At 42.1% G+C, this 18,769-nt stretch overlaps 1 protein-coding gene across 1 annotated transcript in view; it reads right to left on the reverse strand.

Moving 5' to 3' along the window:
* Positions 1-2,045: 2,045 nt before the first annotated feature.
* DNAJC3 (DnaJ heat shock protein family (Hsp40) member C3) overlaps positions 2,046-18,769 on the reverse strand; it is a 51,402-nt gene continuing 34,678 nt past the window's right edge. Inside the window, exons 5-12 of the mRNA XM_004577395.3 lie at positions 17,083-17,235; positions 14,019-14,200; positions 13,532-13,651; positions 11,319-11,424; positions 11,113-11,233; positions 5,103-5,235; positions 4,203-4,351; positions 2,046-2,257 (exon numbers count right to left, since the gene is read on the reverse strand). Coding sequence (XP_004577452.2) covers positions 2,100-2,257; positions 4,203-4,351; positions 5,103-5,235; positions 11,113-11,233; positions 11,319-11,424; positions 13,532-13,651; positions 14,019-14,200; positions 17,083-17,235 — 1,122 coding nt within the window. The 3' untranslated portion in view covers positions 2,046-2,099. The remainder of the gene's footprint in view (positions 2,258-4,202; positions 4,352-5,102; positions 5,236-11,112; positions 11,234-11,318; positions 11,425-13,531; positions 13,652-14,018; positions 14,201-17,082; positions 17,236-18,769) is intronic.

Below are 18,769 nucleotides of genomic sequence, written 5' to 3' on the forward strand. Positions count from 1 at the left end.
ACACACCCAGGCCTTCCCCAGCAGTTGTTTAAGGGAAGCATGCACTGACCAGCTCTGCCTTCAGTGATCTATGGCTGTGTGCTGAGACTTAGTTAGCAACTGGCATTTGGCACCATAATTCTCTTAATGAAAGCAGGCAAGTAACTCCACCTTTTGGTTGACTAAGTTCCTGTAAGACTTGAGAGGCAATGATAAAGAGGGGAAGCAACATAGCAGGCCTCGGGGAGCAGCCAGGGCGAAGCCCCAGCTGTGATGTGCCCACCTGCTTCTTGCGTTCCCAGGGGCTTCTTGCTGGTGGTCAGCTTTCCACCACCTCCGAGAGGGAGGGTCGGACAGGACCTCGCCCTTGCTCTGCCTGCATCAAAGCTTGTCAGAACTACAGAGGTCACAATGACATACGCAGAGGGAACCCAACAGAAAAAATAATTATTTCTTAGTTGTATAAAGGACAAAATGAATTTACCTTAGAAATTGCCACAATGATTTGAACTTTGACACACTAAAACAAAATGAAACCTGCAAAATGCAGTGTTAAATTTGTTGGTACAAAAGAGAACCCTAAATGAATGTGAAAAACACTGAAATTAACTGACTTATCCTCCAAGTTAAATTCCCCACACTTATTTCAGGGTGTGACTAGAGCAGAACAGATTTTGTGCTTCGCCGTTGTAAACATTCGTGGTCAAGGAGTCTCCCACAATGAATTAAAATGCTTGATCTCATAAAAACAATATATTAGGCCTTTTAATGCTTATAACGTTTCAGAATGACTTGAGGCAAAAACAAACCTTTCCAGAATAAAGGTTATACTTCTTAAATTCTTAGATTTTAAATGCAGCATCAGTAGTTCCATAAATATTATGTTCTGGATCAACATAACACTCATTTTAGGGCAAAAATTATCCAGTACACAAAAACTAAATATAGTTCATTTCTTAGTTACCTTGTTAAAAGGTAAGAAAGTATCTCAAGGAGATGCTGTCCAGTTCAACGAAGCAAGTGAAAATACAGCGAGGACACACGATTTTTAAGCTTGTATTTCCTTCTAGGTGGCACATCTAGAGGCAGCAGGATCCGGCGGGACGCAAGGTCGGTCCCAGCCAGGAGTTGCTACAGCTCCGGGGTTGGCCTGGCTGGCGGGGACGCAAGGTCGGTCCCAGCCAGGAGTTGCTACAGCTCCGGGGTTGGCCTGGCTGGCGGGGACGCAAGGTCGGTCCCAGCCAGGAGTTGCTACAGCTCCGGGGTTGGCCTGGCTGCAGGAGAGGAGCTGCCGCTCCCTCTGTTTTATTAAGTGTGAAACATGACATTCTGTGTTTGTTGTCTGAGCGAGTTTACATTCCTAAACCAGTCTTGTAACAGGGATCTGTATAACAATTCAGAGCTTCAGTTGCTTAAAACATTTCAATTTTTGCTTCAACAATATTACTTCAGTTATTATCGGCTTGTTTGGCATTTTTGCTCAATATCGCAATATTAAGCTAGAGCCCACAAGGTTTTTTTTGTTTTTGTCTTACAATTAAGTAATTTTCAGTGTTCTGTAGACACTACACCAACCTAAGTAGATATGCTTAAAATCAAGTCTACACCTGGATAACCCAGCTGCCCCCTGGTGGACGTGTGTGGTCAGACACGTACAAACAACTGCACGTGCCAAAAGCCAAGCACAGGCGTCCCTAACAACAGACAGCTCAGCGTGTTGACCTTCGCTTCAGGAACACTGCACCTGCACGCATTCTCAGGAACGTCCCAGGTGAAGGCACCGACGGGCTGTGCAAGGCTGTGCAAAGAAGAAATGGCACACTCCAAGGGAGAATGCCAGCTGTGCCAGCACTTCCCTGGGGGAGCTGCTTCAGCCCAACCAGCACTTCCAGACCCTCACACTGTGTACACAGGCTACTGTCACAGACAGAACCACTCCTCGTCTCCTTGCCTTGGCAACCCCACTGACCAGTCTGAATGGGTAAGAACGGATTTTTCATTAAAACAACTCTTTGGTCATGGACAAACTGAAATATGTGAAATTTTGTTTCATTAGGATCCCAGAACAAGGTTTTTGTGTTTTTAATCTTTAAAAATATTAAGAAGAGCAGAAAAACAGTTTAATTGAAGTGGAATTTGAATCTAAATGGTCCACCCGAGCTGAAGGGATTGAACCCTTGCCACGAGTTCCAGCTTCTGTGGAAAGGGTTGCCGCCACCTCCTTGTTGGCTCTCGGCATCCAGGGGGTCTTCTCCATCATCAAACTTCTTCCTCATTTCTAGACAAAAACCAGCCAGTGAAGATAGTTATTAACAGTGGTACAGGGAGAAAGGGGATATGGAGACAGTACACTTGGGCTTGGGGAACCACTTCTCAACTTGAGTTCAATTTGAGACCAAGAGTTTTTATATCAGAATCTTCAGTCTCTTAGGAACAGACATTAGGATGCAGAATCTACTTTTTCTTCCCCAAGGTCGAGCCCTGAGGTGCCAGCCCCAGCCAGCTCCCTTAGCTTACAAGAGTCCCCTCCCAGAAGAGGACTCTTCGGGTGCAGTCTCCTAGAGCTCTGCCCTTAGACAGCCTGGCACAGGGGCAGAGGGGCACAGTGTTGAGAGCTGAGTAACAGAACAGACGGCATGCATCCTACCATACTTAGTAAACACGTTTCTATCACCCTTACTATAGATCACTTCCATAAAAAGGAAGTAACTTCAAACAAGCTTTCCCAAAGATAAGTAACTTGATTTCCTCTTTGTTGAATCTAAGAGTCATGGTTCCATTGATATGGAGTATCAGCTTAACACTGATTTTTTTTTTTTTCCTGGAAACAGTACAGCATTCATTGTCGATTACCACTCAGTTCTCACCCCATCTGTACCTGATCTAGGCCCTACTAACATGGTAAATGAACACAGAGCAGACAGTGAATATGCCCACCGCTCGCCACCTTGCTGGCCCTGCAGGCTCCTGCACTGGGCTCCTATCACATGGCAGCCCGGGATTGTATCCCTTGCTGTGGCCTCAGCTCAGTCTTAGCAATTTCAAGAATTGATGGAATAAATCGGCAGATGGCAGCTCATTCATATACACGGTCTCAAACAAAACATATCTACCAATACTGATCATGTGATTCAAGGCAAGATTGCTGGAGAACACTCACAAGGCCTCTTCTCCCTAGCTCTCTCCTCCCATCCCTGCACAATCCAGCAAGCATACTGGTTTCCCCTTTAAGCCCCTATAAGAAGATCAGAAGGAATCATCACTGCCCTTTAAAGTTAGCAGGAAAATAGAGATAATGAATAGCTCAAGTTCAATGTGTACTCTCACGTCACAACTGAAAAAACCTTGGAAGCCAGACAAGTTCCGCTAACTTGTTGAAGGAGAAAGGAGAGTCAAACTGTAGAGGAACAGAATAAAGATGGAGCTTCGTGTGTCTACCCTGACACAAAAACAGAGGGCTCATACACATAGCTACCCCACAGAGTGTGACATGGAAAGTCCTTCTGTAAGAACATCTGCCCAGCAAACATCTGTTCAACCCTGGCCTGCTCCTAGGCTGCTTACTTAGCACTTTGGCCAGTCCTTCTCATCACTGCCCTTTGGACCTTCCCCTTGGGGTGGGCATTGGGGTGCTGTGGGTTACAGTGCTACTTGGGATACTCACATCTCAGAGTGTATGGGGTCAAGTCCCACCTCAGCTTCAACTTTCTGCTAATGCATCTGGGAGGCAGTAGAACCTGGGTTTCTGTCACCATGTGGGAAAACTAGATGGAGCTGCTGGCTTTTGGCTTTGGCCTGGCCCAGTCTTAGCTGTTGGGAACATTTGGGGGGAGGAACAGTAGCTTCAGGGTCTCCTCTCCTCCTCCAATCACTCTATCAAGTATATCAACTTGGAATAAGGGTATTTCCCTTGCCTCAGCCTCCAGATCCACATTCTGTCTCAACTGCAGGGCTCTGATGTTCCAGTAGAAACACCATTATCTTTAGTAGGTCTCTCTGTGGTTATGGTTTACTAATAAGCTTACTAAACCCAAGGCTTCTCATTCCTCGTCAACAGTCTTTCCACTATACCGTGTGACAGTCCCCAGAATCGGGGACAGGACAGACACGTCCCACCACACTTCACCCTCCACATCTAACGCTGTCTCCGAGACGGGCCAAGGATTACTCACACCACTGACTGCACCGTTTCAGAGAACAGAGGTCTTAAAGGCAAGGCATACCTGGGTCAGAGAGGACTTCCTTAGCAGCTGCTATGTCAATGAACTTTTTCTCAGCTTTTTTCTTTTCTTCTTCATTCTGGAAGTTATCTGGGTGCCACTGAAGCGCTAATTTTCTGTATGCCTTAATGATTTCTTGTTTTTTGGCATTTCTGTAGGATGGTAAAATTAACTGATAATCATTTAACATGTGTCCAGTGCACTACCGTAAGAATCAGAAGAGACAGTTAAGGATAGCATGGTATTAGAAACCTGTTTTCCCTTGTAGTTCCAAAGGCATTCTAGGCCAGAGTCACAAAAAGTTCTCGATAATCCAATACTCGTTCATGAAGAACAGAATCTTATTAATAATCAAATAAACTACTACTGATCTTTATAAAATTCTCTTAAAATTTTGCATGAATCTTTCATTTTTTTCAGAATATTCAAAATAGCATGATCCAGTTCTTTCTTGGCATTTAAACAAAAAACAGATAGTTAATTTTGTCAGAGAAGGTAAATCTTACATTAAAAACACACAGTCAACAGATCATCTACCTTCTAGTACCTCCACGTTACTTCTAGAAGCACTGCTTTATTTTTAGGCCTAGACATGTTTTTTCCTTTTCTGCATCTGCATCTTCGCCCCCTCCTCTTCTGCCCACCAGAGTTCTCTCCCACCTCTGGACTCATCTAACAGACTGCAGGCCTGGGACTGACTCATGACGGTACCCATCGCCAGAGGCTTCTCTGCATCTCATCACTAGTCTAACAAAGGCATTTTCCTGTAAGATATTCAGAATAGCTTTATGATGCCAAACATGGTTAGTAACAATAATACAAGTGGAGGAAATTAATTAGAGAGAAAGAGTAATGATTAGCTTTGCCAGTTAGGAATACTAATGCAAATTTTTAAAAATTCACCTTTTTACTCCCAAGATTTTATAATAATCTCGTTTCTGCGACTGCTTCAGTAGTCTTTGTGCTTTTTCTAAACCTTCCCGAATCTGCTGATCGTTTTCATTGTGTTCCTGGGCTGTTTCATAATCTTGAATAGCTGTCAAAGTAAGGTTAAGATAATGCTGTTATGGGGGAAATTGTCATTTGTTGCCTTTAGTCATCTTGCAAGTTAATACCAACATCGTCACTCAAACCCTTCGCTCACCATTACGGTTAAGAGAAGTAATAGCACCTCTAATTTTCTTCACAAACGTGAAGACATAAATCAGACTGGATTCAGGTAGTTATTATTCCTAGACTACAGAACTCAGTGCTGCTCGCGTATCCCACACTGTCCATGCCTTGTGGGTATTTTAATGTCAGCACTTTATACAGAACAGTCTTATTACCTCTAAGGCTGAAATGACGCTCTGTACAAGACAGTGCCTAAGGAAATCTGCCTTGCCAGCTGTGGGTCAGCAGTTCGAGAAGTAGAGGTTAGAAAGGGAACAGTAACTTCCAGCAATTTCAATCACAAAGTTAACCATGGGCTTCCAGCACCAGCAATCCCATGACTTTGTCCCTTGTCAGCCAGAACAGAAATAGCACCCCCTGTTGGCACAGACGTTAGAGGACAGTCCACGACAGCATTCAGGTGGGAGCACAGGGCACCGGGGACCCTCCCGGCATGCGAAGAGTCAGCTGTCTGCAGCAGCCCTTTTCGGACTTCTCGGATAAGGCTCTGTTGGTATCAGGGACCCCGAACTTCAGGAATGCTCCCACAATTCCCTGGTAAGAATTTCTCACTATGTCTGAATTGCTGGTACAAACATTTAATTTCTGCTAACTCTTCTGGGAGGCATACACCTGCATGCTCAGTCTAACAAGCTTCACTAATAGATACCAGTTTACACCTATTATGGCACTCCCCTCTGCCCTTTAAAGAAAAAAGCATGTCCTGTATGGCCTCATAGCAGAAGCATTTGGGGATCTTCTGGCTGGTTTCCTCCACAGAAGTGAAGGAGAAATGAGAAACAACAAAAAGAGAAAGGTTTAAAAAAATGAAATGAAATGCGAAATTTAAAAGAACCAGGGATGGAGGGTGGGGAATCAGAGGACAGCAAACATTACATGTTTAACTTGTATGCAGAAAAAGCAAACCAACAGAATATGACAAACATCTCAGAATATATCTTAGACACAAAATCTGAATCTATATACTGAAAAGGTGTACAAGAAAGATGCCAGGGCAATCCAGCTTAGAAAGGTCTTAAGCTATATCATAGCATAATTAACAAGCTTGAAATGTAAAAACAGCCTGGTGCCAATCTTCTGTGGAAGGGCCAGAATTGTGGCACAGCAGGTTAAATCAAGGCTTGCAATACTGGCATCCTGTAGCAGAGTGTTGGTCCTGGCAGTTTCACTTTTAATCTAATTCCCTGCGCATGCACCTAGGAAGGCAGCAAAAGCTCATCCAAATCCTTGGGCTCCGGCCACCGATGTGGGAGACCCAGATGGAGGTCCAGGTTCCGGCTTTCAGTCTCACCCATTTCTGGCCATTGCAGGCATTTGGGGAGCAAATCAGCTAAGGGAGGAAAACTTTCCTCAAGGAAACTAACAGAATGAACTCATGCAGAGATGGCTGGAGAAGTGATTACCAGAGGAGGAATGGCACACACCACTTCTGTGTGGGGAATGCTGTGACTTGGCCATGGTGTGAGTGTCCCCGCAGGCTCCTGTGTTGACGCTCCGGTCCTCAGTGGCAAAGTGAGAGTGGTGAAGCCTCTGCTGGCACTCCCCCAGACATTTCTCATGAGGCCCTGATTACTTCCTGAGAGTGAGTAATTTACAAAGGAGCTCCCTGGCTCTCTGCCTCCCCTGTGCTCCCTTCTCTCACACACACCTGCCTCTGCGCCATCTGCCTAACACGTGACACAGGAGAGAGTGCACCCTCACCAGAACAGACAGCTTACAGATTTTCAGCCTCCCAAACTGTGAGCTGAGTAAACTTTTCTTTATGAAGTATCCATCTTCTGGGGGCGGTGGGTTTTTGTCAAAGCAACAGGAAGCACACTAAGACAAAATGGAAATGAGAGTGACAGCAAGCAGAGAAATGCAGGGACAGTGAAGTAAGTACCTTACACTGCTGAAGGGATAGAGCTAACAAAACAAAAAAGATGACAAATTCCAGTAATTCTCATCTATTACAGCAGAAGCAGCTGGAAAACATCAAGCACTAACACGTCAAGTACTATTACAAAGGCTAATCCTGGATAAAGTCCTTTACTGGCAGAAAAGTATTAACTGGCAGAAAAAGAGTAAGGAAAAGTGGAAGCAAACAGAATTGTTTCTCAGAGAAGACCCCAAGAGCACAGGCAACTAAAGCAAAAATAAACCAATGGGACTACAGCAAGCTGAGATGTTGCTTACGCATCTAAAACACTTAGACTGAAGTATCTTCTTAACTTCTAAGGAAAATAGTTAATAAAGTGAAGAGACAACCAACAGAATGGGAGAAAATATTCACAAACTACACAACAGATAGGTAACTAATATCCAGGATTTACAAGGAACTTCAGAAACTCAACAGCAGCAAAACAAGCAACCCAATTAATAAATGGGCAAAGGAAATGAGCAGACAAGTTTTAAAAGGTGAAATTCAAAGGGCTAACAGACGCACCAAAAACAAATGCTCAGGTTCCCTAATTAACAGGGAAATGCAAATTAAAACCACAATGATATTCCACCTAACTCCAGTGAGAATGGCCTCCATACAAAAATTACCCAACAACCGCTGGCAAGGAAGTGGGAGAAAGGGCACCCTAATCCAGCTACAAAATTGAAATCTTACTGTTCTGTAACAAAATGGTTCCAGTTGCAAACCATTATGCTTAGTGAAGCAAGCCAGTTCCAAAGGACAAACGGATGTTCCCTCTGACTGAAGACAGTCAGTATACGAAGAACATACACAGTAACTGGACACGGGCTCTGGCTGTTGCAGTGGATGGAAGATCTTCCGCTCTGTCTCTCCTCCACTCTGTATATCTGATTTTCCAATAAAAATAAAATAAATTAAAAAAAAAAAAAGAAATAGAGCAACCAGGACATGAACCGACACTCCAGGCACGGGTTTTACTCACTGCGCTACAGCACTGGGCCCCCAGTCCTCTCCAGGGCCCTGAGCAAGAAAAACTGCTGCCTAACTGCACCAAATGCCAACTCAGAACTTTCTACATGTAAAACTCAGGGGTAAAAACCCTTTCTCCTCAGAATTTCTAATAAAAATTGCAAAGCTTTCTTTGGAGTATGATTTATTCCATTCTTTAGGAATGCACTTACAGCAAAAATGGAAAAAAGAATCCAAGAACATATGAATCCAAGAACATATGATTAAGGATAACGATAAGGAGGAAGGAATCGGGGAGGAGGAGGGAGAAAAAAATCAGGAAAGGCAATGACCTAGAGTGCAAGGGCATCTCCACAAAGAAAGTAGACTTCATTTACATAAGTTGTGCATCAGCAAAACCTCAGGCATCTGCAGTAAGGCAAAAGCACAGATTTCTTCTGGTAAAAATAAACAGCAACTCTAGTTTGGAGTAAAGGATTACCAACAAATTCCTGCTCCAGAAGAGAAGCATATTAAGAGCACAGCATGGATTCAAACAACTTGATCCTGTGTCTACAGTCAGTGTGTTGTACTACATGGCCCCATTGCCTAGCTAACCATAACTTTAGTTCGAGGACAGAATTTGAGTATTACAAACTTTGTAAATGTTAAAATATGTCAACACAGTTGTGAGTAGTATAGAATCAATAGATACTATGCAAAAGGTGACCAAGCAACAAAAAGATCTGGCTATCTGGCTACACTATAATTTGTTACATTAGAACTAATTATAACCAGGAATGCTAAACCTTCCCTAATCCAGAGTTCAGAGAAGGATTTCAACAGGTCTTAATTCTTCTTTCTGCATTGTCAGTAAAGGAATGTGAAGGGTCTTCAAAAAGTTCTTGGAGGGCCTAGCACGATAGCGTAGTGGTTAAAGTCCTCGCCTTGAATGCCCAGGATCCCATATGGGTGCTGGTTCTAATCCCGGCAGTCCTGCTTCCCATCCAGCTCCCTGCTTGTGGCCTGGGAAAACAGTCGAGGATGGCCCAAAACTTTGGGACCCTGCACCCACGTGGGAGACCTGGAAGAGGTTCTAGGTTCCCAGCTTTGGATTGGCGCAGCACCGGCCGTTGTGCTCACTTGGGGAGTGAATAATCAGATGGAAGATCTTCCTCTCTGTATATCTGACTTTCTAACAAGAACTCATCTTTAGGGCCCGGCACGATAGCTTAGTGATTAAGGTCTTCGCCTTGAATGCGCCTGGGATCCCATATGGGCGCCGGTTCTAATCCCGGCAGCTCCACTTCCCATCCAGCTCCCTGCTTGTGGCCTGGGAAAGCAGTTGAGGACGGCCCAAGGCTTTGGGACCCTGTACCTGTGTGGGAGACCTGGAAGAAGTTCCTGGATCCTGGCTTCAGATTGGCACAGCACCGGCCCGTTGCGCTCACTTGGGGAGTGAATCATCGGACGGAAGATCTTCCTCTCTGTCTCTCCTCCTCTCTGTATATCTGACTTTCCAATAAAAATAAAATAAGCCTTTAAAAAAAATACCCTATCATTCCAGTGGTATGAAATCAGACAAATATTGCAAGATTACAACTGCATAAAGAACATAAAGCAATCAAATTCAGAGGCAAAAGCATCCTTTGTTCCTAGATAATTCTAACCTAAGTCCAAAATCTATCTGTATGTTTCATTATTCACTAGTAAAAGCCTAACGATTCTTTATTCTTTATGTCATCATTTAAAACTTGTACTTTAAAATAAAAAAGTTGAAGTGGTTGTTTAACCTTGTGGCGACTAGGCCTGCATCCTACACTGGACTGCTAGGTGCAACTCCTGAGCCCAGTTTCCACCAGCGCAGACTGTGCGAGGCTGTACTGATAGTTCCAGTCATCAGCTCCTGCCTGCCATGAGAAGGACCTGGAATGGGAAGTGCTCGAGTACAGGCATCATGTGAGTAGACCGGAGTTCAAGCATCACCAGAACAGGTGTGCTTCCTGGGACCCGCTATGTGGACGCCAGACCTGACTGAGGCACTGCTCAACTTTACATTAAAATACTAGATCATGTTGTTTGCACTATACACATTTCAAGCCTCACTTAGTACTTAAAGACCTCAATGTCCCACAAAAAGGTAGTTACCAGAGCTGTCATCACTCTCTAGAAAATCTTGAGATTCTTTTCAAATTGAAGAAAGCAAGAAAAATAGTGGTTAACCAATTTGCCTTGAAAAGGAAACACCTATCAAGTTTCACCACCCACATCCTTCATTTAAATATAACAGAAAACAGTTCTGACTAACTTCAGTTTAAAATGCATTGCCTAACTTAAAGCAAGAACTGACGTATGGGTTTAGGAGGTTCATTTATCTTTTAAAAGCTATTTGATGTAAATGTTTGCAACATACTATCATATGGAAAAACAACACATATAGAAGGAACCTATTTTTAATGCAAATTATTGTATGTGCCTTACTGCATTGTGTATATGTACTACCCACACTACGTACATACATGGAATATGCACATATATGTGCAAAATATTAACAAATGTGGATAAAAGTTTAAAAAGGTACAAATCCAAAATGAACAATTACCTGTGAATAATGAAGTTTGTAATTCAAATGTTCAATTCTGTTACTTGTATTTCCAAACTTGTCTGGATCAAAGAAAACTGAATCTTTTTCTTTTGATATTCCATTAACTACTATCAACAGTACAACTATTTCCCCACAAAGTTTACCTTTCAAGTTCTACTAAGTATAGATACTTTTCAAATTCTCTATTTTTCTAAAACTGACATTTTTAGACATTCTGGCAAACTTCACCTAAATGAAATAAAATACGGCATGCGCTGCTTTCGTATAAGCCCTCAGCGACCTACCTTCGTCATACATTTCTTCTATCAAGTAGGCCTCTGCTCGATCTTTCAGAGCATTCACATTGTCGGGCTCAATTTGTAGAACTTCAGAACAAACTCTAATTGCCTCAACAGGCTTCCCATCCTAAAAGTGAAGATGAGAGAAAGATTAATGTTTGTTATTCCACATGGGGAATTTTTGTTATTTCCAGAGACAAGCCAACAGTTACCTTAGAAAAACAGTGGCAAATTCTTTCTTTCGAACGAACTGTATATTCAGCAACATTGGGCTCCGTTTTCATGACTGATTCATATTTGCTGGTCGCATCTGTGTATCTGTTAGATGGGCAATCCATGAGTAACCATGGGGCTCTATTTCCAGAGACGTAACAAGTACCTCCCCTCTACTCAAGTCGACTGAATAAGCACACGCTTTCAAACACTTCTTGCAGCTCATTCTTCTCAGAGTAGTGCTGACTGTTGGGTTCAGAGTTAGGAGCTGACATAACCATAGACACAAGCGCACAACTCAAGGCAGACTCAGGAGGGACAAACCCAATGGTGATTTTCTGTACAGGACAAAGCTCGCGATTTTGAAACTGACTGAAGCACTCAGTCTGACATCTTGTGAGCACTTTCCACAAAACAGGGATCAAGATATTGCATAGTAACCACACACAGCCACGAAAATAGTGTGACTCGTTATATCCAACTTATATAACAAACATCAACAGCCACAGCCGTTATGCAGCCCTCCAAAAAGGAAGCTACCTGATTTCCAATCCCAGGAGCTTTCTAATTACAAAAACTACTTCAACATTTTCTTCAAACTGTTGAAAAGTACTGGTCATCTAGTTACTTTCCAGTAATGCCAAATGGAAAGATCTGCATGTCACCACGGCACATTACTCCCCACGTGCAGCTGCCTTTTAACGGTGGCTTTCTTCGTGAGGCAGAGAGCGCGCTCCTGCCCATCTGCTGCTTCTCTGGCAGATGCCTGCACCAGCGCGGGCTGTGCCAAGGACAGCGCCAGAAGCAGGGAACTCGAGCCAGGTCTCCCACTTGGCAAGCAGGAACTCAGACAGGCGGCCCATCACTGCTGCCACCGAGGCGCTGTGTGCAGCAGCAGGAAGTTGAGGCAGGAGCCAGAAGGGCTAGTGAAGCCCAGCATTGCCAAACAACTACCCCCATGTGCTGCTTTCCAAAACACAGGTTTAAGGAAAGCTAGCTTCCATAAGAGCAAAGTAGATTTACTGTCCTCAATTCTTCCAGGTAAATAAAACTGAAAGTCTTCAACAATGTATACTATTTCTGCTTTCTGTTTTACAAATCAGACTCTCAAAGGCGACTAGAAGGCGGCCAACTCACTGCTGACCTCAGGAGAACCACAGGGGTGACTTTTCCAAGTTCTCTCATTGCATTCATACCAAGCTAAAGCTGCCATCAACCCAGAGATGGAACACAGAAACATAAAATAAAACCGAGGCATAATAGAAACCTGCTCTCCCAAGCCAAAAAAAAAAAAAAAAGGTGAGCAGGGTTACAACGGAAACTGACAGTAGCGCAGAGCCTACACTGCCTACACTTCGTACTTCGAGGCTCAGGTGCCCCTACCTGCCCTGCAACATGGTTACAAAGAAGGCCCAGAGGCAGCCAGGCCTTTCTCACGTGGTGGCCACTCCCCCAGCAGTGTCTGTGGAGACTACAAGAGCCACAACACTCACCCGTGCCACAAAGCTCCAAGCTAACTGTGCCAGCAACAAGATCCCTGCCCTCGGTATCAACAATGGCTAAATGGAAAATGTCTGAACCCATCTAGTAGCGAGATGGTGGTGCCCACCCTCCACACTTTGCCGGAGCACCATCTAAAATGATCTGCCAGAACAGGTTTAACTAGAAACCAAGTCCTAACACAAAATGATAACTCCAGGTGTGACAAACACTTAGCTCCCAGAATCAGGGAGGTCTCAAATAAGACAGATTCCAACAACAAAGAAACAGAGATGTTAGAATTATCTGACAGATGCTAAAACAGCTTTGAAAAACAAGGTGGAAACCAAAGAATAACTCATCAAAGAAACAATGACTCAGCAAAGAAATATAAAATGTAAAGAATAACCAAGTGGGATTATCAAAACTAAAAATTATAAAATCATATGAAAAATATTAGGAGTCAAGAGGTCACAGCCTCCTCTCTGAGAGGTTGCATGACATGGGATGGCCTTTATTCTTCTCAACCTTTCTGCCAAGCTAACACTCCAGAACACCACATTAACACACAACCCCTTACTTCCGGAAAATCCTACTTGTCCTTAAGATCTGTAAAAGACTCTTTTTCTTTAACTCCTCATCTTTACCTCCTGGCCCAGTACTGTCGACTGTGGCTGTCCAGAACCCAGCCCAGGCAGGGAGAGGCTGGAGGCTCCGCACGGCCTCTTCTTACCTGCCATCTCTGATGAGCTCTTCAGCTGACTCAATCAGCTTGTTAAGTTTCTTGACTTGTTTGTAGTGTGCAAAACACCGTTTATGATCCTGATCAAGTTTAAGGCATTCACGAACTTCACTGCTCATACATTGAAAAAAAACCAATCAATTTCCATATTAAATACAAAAATAATAAAAGTATTTTTAGTAAAACACACTGAATCTATATTTTCAGATATCACATATACCATGTACACTTACTAATTCAAATTAAAATGACTTTCTAGATTTATAAACATTCTGTTCCTTCTGCAAATAAAATCACCATACTAATTATTTTAATAAATATTCATGAGAATAAACTTGATTTAGAATAACAGATTACAAAATACATAATTAGCAGCCTTAACTACATTTTAGCTATTTAATATTTAAATTGTATAAGATGGAGTTGTTAATTTATTGACAACAATTCTGAAATGATCAGATATGTCAGTAGACCTGACCTGAGGGACAGCTCATGGTCTCCTAGTTGGTAGTACAGTGTGCTGATTTTATAAAATGCCTCAGTGTTATCATTCTTTAATTTTGATGCAGCTTTTAGGTCACTTATTGCTTTCCTAGGTTCCCCTTCTCTTATAAAACATTCAGCTCGAAGTTCCCGTAGTTCGGCATCCCAGACACAAACCTTAAAAGACAGAAGAACTAAACTTTAAGAAACAGATGATACACATTCATTCTTGCAGACCACATAGTTATCCACATAGTTATCAACATAAAATATGTGCAATTAATGCAATGATTTTTATGTAGTAAGTAGTGCTTAAAATTGAAACAACTGCAGCATAACAAAAATGATGACACAATAACTTCTACAGAGGAAAGGGATATACATAAAAAGCCCCCCTTACCACCTGATTCAATAACACAATCTTAAAATTCTGAAGAAAACATTCACTATTACAATGAAATATTTATTCCCAGTGAAACATTTGAAGAGAATATTCCACAAACTTTTTTCTTAATTAATTCTAATTTCTAGTCAAAAAATGAAAAGCAAGTTTCAAATTATATATTTTTTTTTACTGCACTGATAAGTAAATGCAATTATCTCTTATAAAATATCACCTCCTTGAAATAATGTCCTCTTTTCAAAACAAACAAAAAAAACCGTGAGAAGGCAGGAGAGTAAGAAGTTGCCATTTCCTATTTTGACAAAAACTTTACCATGTATGGTAAACACAACATTATGCAACATGTAACCCAAACACTCACCAGTAAGGCCTGCACAAATCTTTTCACATTTCTTATACATACTTACATAACAGGAAGTCAAAATCAGTACTATAAACACTTAGTATGCCAAGTCAAAAAGGATAGTCTACAGACTAAGGTAGAAATTATGAACTTTTTATTCCCTTAAAATGTATAAACAAAACAATTTAATAAAAACTTGAATTGTACTGAACTACATCACATGGCTTCCTCCAGGAAATTACCAAAGAAGGGCAGGCATTTAGTCTGGTGGGTAAGAGGCCAGTTCAGCTGCTATGTCTCAGGCAGGTGTGCCTGAGGGTGACACCTGGCTTGGCTCCTGACTCCAGCTGCAGCAATGACGCCTCAATAATTGGGTTCCTTCTGCTGGCTTGGGAGACCTGGACTTAGATCCTGGCCGGAAATCAGCACATGGGAAAACTCACTCTGTCTTCCCTCCTTCCGTGTGTGTGTGTGTGTAAATACTTTTTTAAAAAATGTGTCAGCATACAAAAGAACTCAGTACAAAAAGAAAAAAATATGTATCAAGAAAATGCCTATTCTATGTCCATCATGTTTACTACCAAGATTAAACGGGGCTATGTACCAAAGAGCTACTAAAAGGGCAATAAGCTGGTTGCCTCCATGAGTGTTTGGGTAGGCTTCCTTCTAAATCCTTCAGAGGCAAGGAAACCCCAGAGCTCAGTTTCCCTGCTCATAAACCTCTGTCTCCCTTTGTTCCTTAGAAACTTTTCATTCTGAACATTCTCTTTTGTCACAAACATAATTTAAAATCTTTTCTTCAACTCTTTCCTCTTATACACCACTAACACAGCTCTTCTCTACCGCTGCAAGAATTCAAACAAAATAGGCAAGCCAGCAATGTATAAAAATATGTAGCTTTAATCCACGAAACATTTAATATTGATGGAAGTTAATATGGAGAATGCTAAAAGAACTGAAAATTTATCTGCCATATGATCCAGCTATCCCACTTCTGGGAATATATCCAAAGGAAATGAAATCTGCTTATGAGAAAGGGATCTGTAATCCTGTATTTATAGCAGCACAATCAACAATAGCAAAAACATGGAAATAACCCAGATGCCCATCAAAAGAAGAATGAATAAAGAAACTGTGATGCATCTAACTCTGTGGAATAGTACTAAGCCATTAAAAAGAATTAAATTCTATTATTTGCAACCAAATGGTCCCAACTAGAGACCAATCATTACGCTCAGTGAAATAAGCCAATCCCCAAAGGACAAATATCATATGTTCTCTCTGATACAATCCCCTTCATGCAAAATGTAAGATCACTAGTTATATAGGTAAGCATCCATACACACACACACATTTATCTAGAGGATCTGTATAATGCAGGCAAGTATACCATGAAGTGGAGATACATTTCTACTTCTGAATAAAAGATGGACTCCCAATGAAGAGTAAACATGTCTTGACAATAGAATGCTCGACTTTATGCCATTGTCTATACCTACTGTGTCAGGATACACTTGGACAGCAGAATGATGAACCTGTGACTATTGTTGAAGGACCAAACTATTGTTACAAAATAGGGGAAAACAGTGGGCGGAAAAGGGTAGGACAGTGTGGAAGGGTAAAATCCCCGAGTCTATTGAACTGCATCACTAAAAAAAAAAAAAAAAGGATAGAAAACTGTGTGTGTGTGTGTGTGTATACACAAGTATATATAACAAGTACAGAAACTGTCCAAAGGAAAGAACAATAAAATTTAAGTAAACAGCAAAAGAAAAAAAAAAACCTTCAGGTCCAAATTCTGTCACACTTACGTAAGATCTTTGACATAAGAACTGAAAGTCCAAGACCAATCTGACTTTACCTTGCCTAGGATTACTGTTGTTGTGGTTGTTGTCATTTTAAGATTTATTTCTATTTGAAAGAGTTACAGAGAAGGAGAGCGAGAGAGAGATCTTTCATCTACTGGTTCACTCCCCAAACAGCCACAATGCCTGCAGCTAGGCTGGTCCAAGGCCAGGAGCTTAACCTGGGTCTCCCACATGGATGAAGGTGCCCAAGCTCGTAGACCATCCTTTGCTACTTTTCCAAGTCATCTTAGCAGGGAGCTGGATCACAAGTGGAACAGCCGGGACTTGAACCAATGTACATATTGGACACCAGGGTCACAGGTGGTGGCTTATCTTTCTATACCACAGTGCTACCCCACTTGTATAGATATCCTGTGGTACATAACATAACAAAATGTAGGAACACACTTTACAATAGACAGCAATAAGTGTTAGGCCGCTCTGCTAGAGTAGCTAACAAACTCACCTCTAAAATCTTATCAAGGAAGGTTATAGCAGCCGTATAGTCCAAATTTTCAAAGGCATCAAAAACTTGGGAACGCAAACGCTGCATTTCATCAGACTTTGTAAGCTGGGACTGGGCTTCCTTTTCTTCATTTTCACTTGGATTAGATTTGAGCTATGAAAATAATAAAGCAGAGTTTTACTCTCTTAAGTCTAATACCCATAAACTCAAATATCTAATCATTCCAAATACTTAAGGCCGTTAAAGAAAATGGATAAAGAGACGCCGGCAAAGCTGCCTGGTCCAATGACTTGCTTCACTGGGGAGGCAGCAGAGAAGGCATCTTCAACATAAGAGCAAAAACTGGTCTGGACTAGACCTAGTTGCCTCTGTCCTCTGCCCCTGGCAAACTTCTTGAAGCAAATTTGGGTAGAAATGTGAAAGGGTTTACAAGGGAGTAAGAAAAAGTACACTGTCACTGTTACACACAGCTGAGTAAATTCATCTACCTTTAACATTTTGCTTGCTATTTTCATTTCTTACATTTTTAAGTATAAACAGTCTTACCAAAATAATGAAATACAAAAGCAAACTAAGGAAGACAGCTTTTTCACAGCGGTTATGGGATAAAACAGATTCCATACCGGAGGGGTTAACACATAAAACAGGGAGATGAGCAATGCCTTCTGAAAAGACTCATGACAGGGATGTGACAAGCTTCCGAGTGCCTCTTTTCAATTTTATAAATGCTCAATGAACACACATTAAACTCAGTCTGAGTGTGCAATTCTATTTTTTATTACATTTCCCAAGCTATACAACATTAACACAACTTTAGGCCATTTCTTTCCAGTAAGGAAGGAAATTTCAGTAAGATCTTTGTGTTGCCCACTCAACCCAGTGCATTTGAACTCCTACCAATTTCACCCCTCAGATGGAACATCTTGAGATTAAATCAATGACTCAGAAATGGCAAGTGCCCACAGTAAAAACCAGCCGAGGGAAGGACTTTTTGAAGACCATGAAGATTGTGAAGGGTACGACACTAAGTATCATCAGGAACTACCACGACTGCTCTCTCAGGGAGATTTTTCCTGAACAACTTGGTTCTTGAAATTGAAGGTTTTGCATCAGGGCCATGGTATGTTTGTTTTTATCTGTTTTTGCATCCTTGAGGAGCTTTGAGTAGACCACAATGGATAGAGGAAACTATGTGCTCCCAGTAAAAGATGCTGATTGGGAACTTGTTTTCTGGATGTCCATTATTGATTGTTTCAGATAGACTAACTCTGCTGAAGGGAATTTGCATATTTTTTTCTCCTAAACTAGAGTCTAGTCCTCCACACAGCTTTTCGTGTTGGAAGGTGAGGACAAAGCCCTCGATCTCAAGGTTAAAGACAAAAGACTCGGGCTCTCTGTGTCCAATGAGAATGGGAAAGAGAGGGGTAGGATCAGGTCAGGTCACCCCGGCTTCCAGGGGACCGAGGAGGAAGGAGGAGCGGAGTTTTCCAATAAAGAAGTAGCTAGAGAAACAAAGGCAAGACTTGCTTAGAACCCTGCAGCACTTCAAAGGGGTGATGGACAGTTCCCTTGCCACGATGCCACTGGCACCTCCCAACAGACCCCCTCACTTTCCAAGATCTCTGCATTACGGTCCTCCCTCTTGCCATTTTTTCACATCCCTTCCTTGGCACTTCCATGTTTCCGA

Source organism: Ochotona princeps, chromosome 12, assembly GCF_030435755.1.
Source record: "Ochotona princeps isolate mOchPri1 chromosome 12, mOchPri1.hap1, whole genome shotgun sequence".
In the NCBI taxonomy this organism is placed as follows: domain Eukaryota; kingdom Metazoa; phylum Chordata; class Mammalia; order Lagomorpha; family Ochotonidae; genus Ochotona; species Ochotona princeps.